The sequence below is a fragment of the Carassius auratus genome, chromosome 47, assembly GCF_003368295.1.
Source record: "Carassius auratus strain Wakin chromosome 47, ASM336829v1, whole genome shotgun sequence".
NCBI lineage: Eukaryota > Metazoa > Chordata > Actinopteri > Cypriniformes > Cyprinidae > Carassius > Carassius auratus.
The window spans coordinates 7,197,263-7,210,316 of NC_039289.1; the positions used below are offsets into that span (position 1 = coordinate 7,197,263).

At 36.9% G+C, this 13,054-nt stretch overlaps 1 protein-coding gene across 3 annotated transcripts; it reads right to left on the reverse strand.

The window, feature by feature from the left end:
• Positions 1 to 3,248: 3,248 nt before the first annotated feature.
• LOC113064958 (chloride channel CLIC-like protein 1) lies at positions 3,249 to 12,437 on the reverse strand. 3 transcript variants are annotated; one of them, XM_026235982.1, is made up of 12 exons: positions 12,307 to 12,437; positions 11,240 to 11,418; positions 8,277 to 8,399; positions 7,903 to 8,013; positions 7,582 to 7,806; positions 7,318 to 7,458; positions 7,077 to 7,176; positions 6,698 to 6,795; positions 4,770 to 4,916; positions 4,112 to 4,693; positions 3,702 to 3,779; positions 3,249 to 3,381 (listed from the first exon to the last, which is right to left on the reverse strand). In XM_026235982.1, coding segments are annotated over exons 1-12 (1,863 nt in total). In that variant the 5' UTR covers positions 12,308 to 12,437; the 3' UTR covers positions 3,249 to 3,303. The 3 variants fall into 3 exon arrangements, with proteins under 3 accessions (XP_026091767.1, XP_026091769.1, XP_026091768.1); XM_026235984.1 differs by lacking the exon at positions 8,277 to 8,399; XM_026235983.1 differs by lacking the exon at positions 3,702 to 3,779.
• Positions 12,438 to 13,054: the final 617 nt, after the last annotated feature.

The window sequence follows — 13,054 nt, forward strand, 5'->3', positions numbered from 1 at the left end:
TGTAATATTGCTTGAAAAGGGATTAATAATGAGTGCTAAAAAAAAAACAGTCAATTATTTATGCAGTTTATTTTATTATCAAAGTCTAGGCAGGCCCTCTGTGATTACATAACCTGAGGCTAAAAGCTGTGATATTAATGCTGTCCACTAGAGAGAGCCACGTGAAAAGGAATAGGCCTATTTAAAGCTTATTTTTAAAAATCTATTTCCACACTTTTGAAAAGAAATGAATAACAATTACATTTCACCAAGATGTACTGACAGTATAGTTTTATATAATCCGTGTGCATTGCTTATCCCAAAGATTTTCTAATTGTTTAAATTTTCCTAAATGCTGTCTTAGTTTTTCTTGATTCCTAACACACAATTCATGAAATAATTGACCCCTTTCTCACAACTATAAACACATTCTCGTAACAAATAAACTTGTAAAAACTTCCATGTAAAAATTTAATTTTCCAATCAAAAACCCTGTCTATTAATATCAAACTTTGGCCTCAGATGACAAAACCTACAGTACAAATACACACACTGTAAAATCCAATAGTTTACCTTACTTAAATATAATAAGTTATCTTTACTTAGTTGTTATATTTACTTGGTTTTATTAAGTTACAGCTAATTTTAAGGCGAATAAAACAACTTGCTGCAATGAGTAATTCCTATTTAAAATATTAAAGTAGCTACAACAAAACCGATGACATTAATTCACCAGTGAGAGGCAGCAGTGCTAATGTGTTGCTAATGTGCAACAAAACAACAGAAGAAGAAATAAGGACAGTTTGAGAGCATGCACAACAAGTAATGTTTTGAATTTCTGCATCGAATTTGCTGAGGAAGACGTAGAGAGACTGCTTGCATTTTACCTCTGGAAAAAGACTGACTACTTCTACAACAGTGGTTTTCAACCTGTGGTCCGTGGCCCCCTAGTGGGTTGCGGTGGTATTGCAGGTGGGCCGTGGGAATGTCTACCCGTTGCCGAGCTCTGCCTGGATCTGGTTTTCCTGTTTTGCTGAGCGGTGCCAGCCAGAGCTATTTTCTGTCCATTCAAGGGCTGTGTGATTAATCAAAATTGTCATAAACTCACGATTTGAGCGTGCACTATGTCTAAATCACTTTATAGCACGATTTTCCGCGGCTCTGACCTCCCACAGTATGCTATCCGATCTAATCAGAATCCAAAGCGCCTAGCACGAGATAAGAACTGACTGGGCATATGCCTAACTCCAGGTTCACACACTGTCTGTGATGAACCTTTTTTTCGAGACCATGTTAACGGATCAAAGCATTCACACTGCACGCGGTAAAAGGCTAGAAATAAAAACGTGCTAAAATAATTCATATCTAGCACATGAGCATAGAGAGAGTCGTGAGTGCACAGGACGCAGTTTAAGTGAGAAGAGACACGTTTTAAGTACGCACACTCTCTCCGGACGAGAGCAGTGTGTTTCTGAGCAAGCACGTCTGGTTTTGTGACAGCGCAAAGGAAATCTGCGTGCGAACAGAGAGATTCGCGCTCGTGCATTATTTCGATGTGCTTTCGAGTTACATTTACGCGCTCTCGCTGCTGACCACATACACATTCTGTATACACACTACAGATGGAGTACATGTGAAGCTCTATAATGTATAACAAATCTATTTTAACACCTGAGGCACCACTACAATTAATGAGCTCTATGAACAATGCATGGCAAAAAAGAAAGAAAAAAATGTCACTGGTTAAGATAAAGCTCTTATTGGTTTTCTTTTGGAAATATGTTTTAAAATTAATCTTGAATGCATTTATGACTGTAAAGCATATCTGTGTTTGTCAAAATCGTGATTAAAATTGCAAAATTGATCAAAGAAATCGCAATAGCACAGCCCTAGTTCATTCAATAAATACAGTTAACAGTCTAGCTTCTGAGTACTAAGTTATTAACCCAACAATAATATTTTTTTTTTTTTTGCAGTGGCCCGCGCAAACATATGTGTTTGGTTGTGTGGGCGGCTAGTTGAAAAAGGTTGGGAACCACTAGAGCAGGGTTCCTCAAATCTTACCCTGGAGGGCAAATACACTGCAGAGTTTAGCTCCAACCCTGATCAACCTCACCTAGCTGTGCTTTTCTAATGATCCTGAAGACATTGATGAGCTTGCTCAGGTGTGTTTGATTAGGGTTAGAGCTAAACTCTGCAGGAAAGTGGATCTCGTGGGCCAGATTTGAGGATCCCTGCACTGGAGAGTAACACTGACCCCTCCTCCTCCTCTCTACATGGTCTATTCTATGTTAATTGCATAGAAATAAACCCCCGATGCAAAAGTGTGAGCGTAGGGGTGGTATGTAATATTATGCACGCTGTGGACGGCGTGTTTCGTCTATAGCAATGAGCTGCATGCAGCGTTTGTACACTCTTGGATTAAGGCAGAGGCATGTGTTTGTGTTAGATGGTTAGGTTTGTTATAGTTATAATATTTAAGTATAATTATTGGGTGGTGGTTTTGAGTAGTTACTACACTGTGTTAGATTTGTGCCGTGACCAGTGTTTGATTTGTGTTGATTTTATATTTATTTAATTTGTTAAGAGTGATTTGTAAATAGTTTGTAAATAAGAGTGATAAAGTTGTTTAGATTTTTTTTTCTGTTTGACAGATCTTCCTTTGTGTAGTTCTATGTAAATGGACCTCTGATGTCTAGGTCCTGCTGTTTTGCTTAGGATGATTTTTTTTTTTTCTTATAAGTTTAAAACTGATGGCCATATACTGATGTTTGTTTTGAAGTTATTTCTTATCTGTGATTATTGATTTTGTTAGTTGATTCCTGTTTGTACCAACCGCTAAGGGTCTATATGATGGGTGGTGAAAAGTAGTTTTTAACCCATTTTTCTTTATTCTAGGAGCCAGTCTCTGTGGGAGTAACATACTTTCCTCTGGGGTCATCTGGGCCTTTCCTTTACTGCATGTGGTGTGAGGTTCCAAGTTGAACCACACATGTACACATTTCTAACTGGCTTGCATTGACAGTTAACAACCTCCTTATGCAAAGCGGATTCTGCAAGAGGAAACTGAAAACTGGAGAGAAGAGGTAAACGCTTAAATATATCAAGCCTTAAAGATCTCCTCATAAAATTGAGTTTGGTATCACTCTGAGGAACTGGTTTGGCACCCTTGACGACAAAACAGCATTAACGATCAGCCACCTTTAATCGGCTCTTTCTAACATCTGAATACTTCAGGAGATTTGATTAAAAATCAGACCAAACACAAATAGGAAGAAAAAACATTTAATTTAAAAAATTGATTGAGAGAGTTGAAAGATCATTTTATTGCAGTGATTCTTGAACTGGAGTTTTAAAGCTTGAATAAATGTCTTCTTCAACAGTAAGATCTGCTGGTAGCACCTGCACAAATCAAACACAGATTTATGGTCAAAATGATGCAAAATAAACACATATATATACATATACATACAGTAGAGTATAATCAAAGCGTTTAGTAGTGAGATATGGCAGATTATGTATTTGGCATGTTGTTTATTTTATGAAACTGCTTCAGGTGTGATGGGATATACAGGACAAGCACAATGTAATGAATACTGCAAATGTGCAGGCACTATAGACTACACACACAAACTTGTATCCAAATACAGATGCAACAGAATCTCAGAACATATAATACAGTATCAGCTATCAAATAAATGTAGCTGTAATGACAGACATACAATATTAAGCTTGCAAACCGTAACCTGCAGCTTCAGGTCATTTTGAGAAGCCAATATCCTTTTAGTGCACATGAAGTGCTGCAATGTTTGAATTAAAGGAAATAAAATAAAATACAGAAATAAAAAAATATATATATTAATAATATAAAAACATCACAGGAATAAATTACATTTGAAAATGTATTCAAATAGAAAACAGTCATTTTAAATCGTATTAATATTTCAAAAAAAAAGTTCTGTATTTTTAAATCAAACAACAGGAGCTTTGATCAGCATAAGAGACTTCATTTCAAAAAGATAAAAAAACATACCAACTTCATATTTATGAAAGGTAGAGTAACCGTGTATGTTTATTTATGTACTTGGCTGAATTATCTAAATGAGGGATCAAAAAATGAATTGATACTCGCCTCATTCCCTTGATTAGCTCCAAGTGTTTTCACATCTGTTTGAGCCGAAGGCACATTGGTTTCAGGCTCACTCCTGTCTGCACTCCTTGTGTCTTTCTGTTCTTTCTTGTCCACAGTTGCTGCAGTTTTCTCTTTTCCCTCGGCTTTCACATCAGGCTCTGCACTTTCATTTGTACCAGTATTCACCTCCTCTGTCCGCAGCTGTAAATCAGTCTCATCATCGCTGTACATGTTACCTGTAGCGCGCACAGTCTCTACCCTGTGAGTCCTTCTGGGAGCGTCAGAAAGGTCCGGTCGGAGTTCCATGCTTTTCTCCTGTCTGTTTTGGGGGGCAAGAGCATCTCTAGCCCTGAAGCCCTGGTCACCTCCTTGGTTTCCTGCTTGATTTACTCTGTTTCTATTGTGCTGGGGCACCTGTAATGGCTGTGGAGCGTCACCCCCTCCCAAAGCTTCCTCATGCTCCCTTAGTTGAGGAGCTTGTCGCTGTCCTACAGCAGGAGGCGGCGGATCCCGTCGCCCACCGAGCCGGGGAAAGTGAACTGCTTGATGTATGGCTGCTTGAGCACTTCCATACATGAACACCTGAGAGGAGCAAAGATGCCTTAGTATGATAACAAATAAATGATCCTACAGTATGTTTGCTGTTCACAGCTCTTACAAGGATGGCGAGGGCAATGATAACCAGCACAGGTAACTGGAGAGTGACCGGTAGATCCTTCAGCAGGGCTCTGAGGAACTCACCGATTCCCTGCCCAATTTGCTTCAAGGGGTCCGTGATGAAACTGGTTATGGTGACCACGATAGCCTAGAATAAAACCCCATAAATCTATTATTAATGCATTTCACCTCTGGTTACAACTCTCATAACAGCTTTTAGAACAATAAGATATCTGATTAATAACTATATAATAAACAATATAATAAATATTAAAACAAAACCATTTATACAATTGAAGATTTACGACAAATGCTGACTACTAATCTACTGCTTTTACTGTATTTATAGAACAATATTTTTGTCTTTAAAGTGTTCGTATTGGAAAACACTGCAATTCTAACTTTTTGTTTTTGAAGGAAATCTTTTGTTCACCTCATGTTCTATTTATTTACTCAAACATACAATAAAACTAATTTAAAATAACTGTTCAGCATACGTTCAGCTTCATTGCTCAAGTCTTCAGTGTCACATGATCCTTCGATGTCAGAATGCTGTTCATCGACTTCAGCTCAGCATTCAACACAATAATACCACAACAGCTCATTAATAAACTAAACCTGCTGAATTTGTTCTCTGCATTTAACCTATCCAAAGTGCACACACACAGTAGTGAACACACACACTGTGAACACCCACCCGGAGCAGTGGGCAGCCATTTATGCTGCGGCGTCCGGGGGGGTTTGGTGCCTTACTCAAGGGCACCTAAGTCGTGGTATTGCAAGCCCGAGATTTGAACCCACAACCCTAGGGTTAGGAGTCAAATAGGGCTGGGATAAACGATTATTTTTTAAACGATTAATCTAGCGATTAATTTTTCAGACCGATTCGATTTCCATTATCTCCCCATTAATTGACTACTAACAATTTATACATGTTGATTTACATATCTGAATGAAAAAAACATGAATTCCTTAACATTGCTATATATGTTTATTGCTCTTAAAATTACAAAATAAAAGACTGACTAAGTATGCATTACTTTGCACTTGTATAGAGATAGCATTCAATAAAACCTTGAAGCCTTGAAAACACATAGCTTACTGAAACAAGCTTACTGAACACATAGGGCCTAGTTTACTGAAAAAAAGTTATTCTTTAACATGAAAATAACAACAACTTGATGTCTAGCATTCAATTTTTTTAGACTTTGAAAGCACAGGGAGTGCTTTTCCAAAAAACATTTTTTTATGGAGAAAAAAAAATCTCTGAATGCTCCACGTGAAACTTTGGCGTTCCACCCTTTTTCTATGGTGTCTAATGATTTTGGTTAATATGCACGAAGGAGAGAGAGAGAGAGAGAGCGCGCGCGCAAGACAGCGCTTGTGTAGTTTGAAGACTGAGTGTGCGAGCGCGCGTGAAACTTTGGTGTTTCGCCCTTTTTCTATCGTGTTTAATAATTTGGATTAATATGCACAAGGGAGAGTGAGAGCAAGAAGCGCTCGTGTTGTTTGAAAACTGTAAAACTGCACGCGCACAGCCGGGGCTCTCTCTACATCACTCACCGATCAAGGCTTTGACAGCCGCCAAAAAAAAAAGATCAATGCAGAAAAACCCCTGGATTGGTTATATAACGTTGGACAGAATGTTGATCCGGCCATCGCGTATATTCAGCGCACATAAGGTAAACGTTTTGCAAACGTTTTTTAGAGAAATAAAAACAGGTCGACGAATCGATGCGCATATTTTGCGTCAACGTATTTTTTGCGTCGGCGTCATCGATGACCTCGACACGTTGTCCCAGCCCTAGAGTCAAACTCTCTAACCACTTGGCCACGACTTCACCTTCATTAGGTTCAGATTATTTTACACTAAATATTGTAATTCAACATATTGAACATTTCTGTTGTTGGAAACTAAAAGATACAAACCTTTGTTGGAGGCACAAGCAAAATTGGGTTCACCAAAAGGGCCTCATAGTACTTTTTGCAAGGATCATCTTGAAGAGTCCATGTCCGTCTGTACCACTCTAAAAAAGCAACACTCTAAATAATTACACGTCATTATTTACTCATCTACACGTCATCTAAAATCCATATATCTTCAGTGGAACACAAAAAGATAATTATAATTAATATTTTTTTTCTTTCTTTTGCTTTATTTTACTTTTGTATTTGGTAATTTTAGATGTATGGTCTTTTTGGAGCTTAAAAAGATCAGTGAATATTATAAAAAAATAAAAAAATTCATGTTTCACATCAAATGGGTTTGGAATAACATACAGGTGAATAAAAACATTAAGCCCCTTACCTGACAAACTGTCCTTCCAGTCCAGTTGTTTCAGCCCAGTGCATTTGTCATTTGAGCTCTCCACCTCCACAATGTTCTTCTTGTGTGCTGCAAATGCAACCTAGACATGGAGAAATATTTCAACCAATTTAACTCTTCATTGTACAATATACTTAATACACCTTTTAACTCTTCATTGTCATTTATTCAATACTGGTTTAGCAAAACCATCATGGACAGTCAACAGCAAAAGTATAATTACCATATAAAGATGGAACCAGTTCCAGATCATGCTAATAAAAAAGCAAACAGCAAACATTCTCCAGAACTGGACAAACCAGGAGACCACAGACCAGACCTCAGTACTGATTATGGCTACGACAATCAGAACAATCAAAGCAACCTGTAAAACAAAACAAAATTATTATTATTATTATTTCTGAGATTTCTGGAAAACACCAGTTTTTTTAATATGATTTGAATGTAATTATTTAAATTATCTATGAATGCTTTTAGAAGAACTGACCTTCAGGGCGGTATCAGCATCTACATAAAATGTGTCTTCAAAACGCCACTTCCAGGATTCGTGGTCGTGGAGTTTGAATCTGAGCATAATTTGACTGAGAGCCTCATCCAAGGCTCCAGTGGTCCAGTCGTTCTCTTCATTCAAAAGCTTCTGGATCTCCACCAGCGACTGCTTGGACAGCTTCACCTCAGCATCATAATGCTTGGATGTCTGTCCATCGTTAGGCTAAAGATTACAGAAAGGAAGAGCTGTTAAACCATAACCAATGTACATCAGATTCATGTTGAATCAGTTCCCTGGAGAGAAAACACAGTCACATACCAGGCCAAGTTTTGAAGTTTCTTTAAGAAGCCTGGAAAGGAATCGCTTGAATACTGGAAAACATGCTGGACTTTTAGAGGTGGTGGTCTCCTTCTTTTTCTGTTCATCAAACTAAAAAACACAGCAAGAAATAATAATATATTTTCAGCCATTCAAAGTGCTGTATGGTACAATACTACATGTACATTAGACATTAGCAGAAGCTTCACTTATCCAAACCGACTTACAAATGAAGACAATAAAAGCAATCAAAACCACTGAAAGGGCAAAAATATGTAAGTTTTATGACAAGTCCATGGTAATTTTTTTTGTCCAAAAACATGGCAGTACCGTTTTGTTAGTTGTTGAGTCAAGTATATTTCCATATTGCTCACCTCTTTTTGCAAATTCATTAGTTTAGAGGTGCAGTCAACTACATCAGGAGGACACTGTTGCACTTCACAGGACTCTGAGCTGAATTCCCTCCTCTTGGTTGGCACATTTGGGTAAATGGCAGACTGTTAAAAAACAAAATAAAAATAAAAAGTTATATTATGAGGTAGATTTGTGTTCCCTGCAAAAATGACAGTGCTTACAAGACTTTATGTGATAAAAGTACGAATCACAGTTCAGTGAGAGATCTGCTAACTCACTAACTGTGAATCAAATTGTTGGAAAGAAATAGTTTACCTGAGTTAAAGGGATAGTTCACCCAAAAATGAAAGTTATCTCATAATTTATCTCAAGCCATCTTAGGTGTATATGACTTTGTTCTTGTTCAAATGAATCCAATCAGAGTTATATAAAAAATGGCCTGGCTCTTCCAAACTTTATAATGACAGTGAGTGGGTGTTTCCTTGTCAATAGTCTAAAAGAAGTCCAATAAAGAGCCTCCATCCATAATAAAAGTGTCCCACACAGCTCTGGGGCGTGAATAAAGGCCTCCTGAAGCAAATCAGTGCATTTTGTGTGAGAGGATTTTGACATTAGCCAAGAGGAGACAGATTTACAATGGTTCATTTAAGTCATGTGAATATGTTGCGCAAGAGATGGGCGCTCGAGTTGGTGACTTGGACTTGAGTCACCTTTTTATAGACTTCAGAATGGACTTGGACCTGAATTGACTCCAGACTTGACTTGAGGAAAAGGACTCGTGAATATCTTTTATCCTTAAAAGGGTCATATGATGCCATTTAATTTTGTTATTTCTCTTTGGAGTGTTAAGAGCTCTTGATACATGAAGAAGATCTGTAAAGTTGCAAAGACTAAAGTCTCAAATCCAAAGAGATATTCTTTATCAAAGTTGAGTCTCTGCCACGCCCCCCTAAAAGGCGTTATTCAAACACGCCCCCACATGTCTACGTCACTATGTAGAAATATTTGCATAAGGCCGCCCAAATTATTAACTGTCTTTACATTTATTTTGAAAGATGAAGCTTGCGATTATGAAAAGGGGGTTACATTTCCGACGAGTGCTTGCTGTGTTCTGCCAACCACAATGCACTGGGTCAGTTGGCCAATCAGAGCAGACTGTGCTTGTCGAAAGGAGGGACTTTTTAGTAAGGGTGTGCCATATCATACCATCCACGATAATATCTGTATACATTTTTACAGGATAAAAACAAAGTGTCATATCACAATATCAATGATATAGCAACGCGATGACGCATGGTGGATATACATTCCCTAGCGCGCACAACAACAACGCAAGCCTAATAGGTGTGTTTGAATTAAAGCAGTGCTGTGCACTGTGGTGTATGACAACAAAATATCGCGAGAGGGGTTCTAGAGCATATTTGAGCGCACACTCTTACCTTCGAAAATAGATGAGGAGCATATCTTTAGTAAAGCGGCGTGGAGAGAGGGGAGGGGCCGGTGATTTCAACCTACTGCCTAAGGCCACCGTAGCTTATCAATTGCACATGTTTTAAGCCTTGCCAATTTAAACATTCAAAACAGTTTAAAGCATTCAAACAGAAGAGACAGCAAAACTCCTGCGCACTGTTCGGTGTGTACAGTGTGCATGCAGACAACTGTGTCTACAAGCCTTAAACAGCGAATTGAGTATTGTCTCTTCTTGCTTTTGAAATGACCAATACCTACAAAATTGTCACCTCGAAAGTATCGTCGGAAAAATAGTTATGTCTTCAGTGAAAGTAAACAGTTGCGAAAAAAATAAGTGTGTATTATATTGAATGTATTATTTCTTAAAGTGATCGCACCTAGTTTACATTTATATTAGTGACCTCCATGTTAATCCAAAAACTGAAATGGTAGAAAACCACTCACTGTTTTATACTGAATTGCTTTATAGTTTTAACAAGAATTAATCTTTAAAACTTTAATTTATACAGTAAAGACTATGCAATGCTATTCACATTTGATTATTCTGTACCTGGACACCTACAAACTTGAAAAAACTTAAATGTCGTTTCATTTGTATATTTGTCCTATTTACACAATTTCAGCTGGCAGCTGCAATCATCAATAAACCATTATTCTTTTTTTTATTATTATATCTTGTCATATATATGGTTATCGCAAATATACTTGAAATATTGTGATATAATTTTGAGGCTATATTGCCCACCCCTGATGATGCAGATGATGTGGTTATTTTAACAACAACAGAAACAACAAAACACTTGCACATCTCACTTTCTGCACATCTCACTTCCTGGCACTTTTTTGACATCAGGGTGATATTATATAAAAAAAGAAAAAAAAACATGCAAGTTTTCATCCTGGTGAATAAAAGGAAACAATACACTCGAATGTCTCCACTCAGGACGGTGCCTGGATCAGTGAGCTACGTCTCGGACCAATGACATCACTTCTAGGGAGGCAATGTTGCAAATGCCCCCATCCCTTGACTTCACCCCCATGTCAAAACAGGCCCAGAAAGTGAGACGCACACAAACATGACGCACAAAGGGAAAAATGGTATAACAAGCTGAAACTTGACTGAAACGCAAAATAAAAGCAGCATTGCAAATAAATTAGTAGATACGGCCATGGAAAAATGTTTTGCAAAATCATTACTTTTGCGCTGTTTCATTTATATTTTGCAATACTTTTGTTTGCAAAAAGCACGTTTATTTTTTCTCAAAACTTTCATTTTCATTTGCAAAACGTTATTTTCTTTTGCAAAACTGTATTCTTTCGCTTATATATTTGACATTATATTGACTCCATATGGGTCACCATACTTGGACACATGTCAATTCACTTTAAAATTGACAATGCAAAGTTTGAACGGAGTCTGTTTTTCACTGAAAACAATGGATTTAAATGCCCTGCAACCAGCTGTAAAATAGGAAATAACGGTCTGGTTCAATAAAAGCATTTTTTTTTTTACCTCTGTGGGTTTTCTCATGCGCTTTGTCGTCGGGTCGTAGTTGAGCATGTCATATGGATCAATCCATGCGTCATCCTCATCCTGGTTGAGATTTGCATTTGCAATAACAAACAGAATACAAAAAACGAGCAAACTCCAGAAACCAAACGATGAACAGCTCGGCATCTTCATCATCTCCACTAGAACAGACAAGAATGAGAAAACTTACTGGTCAAACTGCTGATCGATTGTTATAATAGTGTACGTTATATAAAGTTAAGATTCAGTGTCCTTGGACACTGTTTATTATATGTTGACCAGATCATCTGTCCAGCCTACATATAAGTGTCAAACTCATTATCATTGAGGGCTACTTCTTCATTATGGCTGCCATCAAAAGGCCGGCTGTAACTGTAAGACTGTACAAATGTTACAAAAATAAATAAATACAAACTAAAGTATTTAAAAAATACTTTTTGTGCAATACATTTCTACATTACATTTAGTAGATTACAACACTTTTAATAATAATAATTATTATTATTATTATATTAAATAGCAAATTCACACAAATAACGCGTCTATAATTAGGCCCGAAATGCAGATACCGGTCTTAACTTCCAAGAAGGTTAAGAGAAAATATGAAATGTTTAATGTTATTTTAGGTTATAAAAGGTTTTATAATTAAATACATCTGAAAGGCAATCTAAAATATATTATTTAAATTATTTAAATTACCCCCACCCTCCAAACTAGAGTCCACCAGCGAATTCTTGCCATTTCCAACTCTGTATCTAATGCTCACCAAAGTCCAAATAGAGACATAAACTTTTGGTATTGATGCGCATTTTTATAATAACTTACACGATATAAAGCAGCATAGATTGTATTTATTTATTTTGAGACAAGCATAAATGCTAAATGTTGTGTTGAACAGGAACGCGGGCCTTGAGTTTGAAACATGCGCTCTAAAATGTACTAAATGCATCTATCGACCGCTTAAAAGTTACAAACTGACGGCTAAATAATGACAAAATAGATAACCAACAAATAATAACAATCGAACAAGGAACCAAACATTTCCTTACTTAATGGAAGAGCGCTGTCACATACTTCCACGTAGAAAAACACATCTAGAAACAAAACAGTAACTGTTTAAAACCTCAAACTAGGCATCTATGTCCTCATTTCTATGTGCGTGATGGTTCTTCGTTGGTTTAACTCCATGACTCCATGTGGCACTCATCGCCCCCAAGCGGACAGTGTTACTATCTACAGTTCAACCCTACCGAAACAAATAGATCGCAAAATAAAAATAAATAAATAATAATAATAGAAAAAATTGCTTGTAGATGCATTCATATATATATATATATGTGTATTTTCATATATAATGAAGACCTAATTTTGATCAAATTAATCAAATGTTGCATTTGTGTAAAGAACATTATAGTGATCATTTCATTACAGATTAGTTTTAGAATAAAAAAAAAACTCAAGTAGAAGAATCTGTGAGCCATTCATCAAGCTAAATCTCATCGTTTCAAAACTGTGTTTATTTCCATGTTCGAATAAATTACTACTACATACTCTGTACATCAGGTAATTCGGAGAGTCCTCTGTCCTCTGTATCAATACAAAAAGGTGCTGAATTCATATGCAAAAGTGATGCATAGTATGCATTTAAAAACATTCATTAGGAAAATGACATTCCAAAATAAAAGCATTCCTAAAAATGCATGAAACAGTTTCCACGAGTTGGACGACTTCCACAAAACATTTATCCTCCGTATTTACAGTGTTGGTTCATTTACAGTTATTTCAATTAAGACATGA

Coding starts and splice junctions, on each gene's coding strand:
- LOC113064958 (XM_026235982.1), bottom strand. Junction 8,400..11,239: donor GCATGAGAAAACCCACAGAG/GTAAAAAAAAAA, acceptor GTTTTTTAACAG/TCTGCCATTTACCCAAATGT. Junction 7,807..7,902: donor AAACTTCAAAACTTGGCCTG/GTATGTGACTGT, acceptor TGTAATCTTTAG/CCTAACGATGGACAGACATC.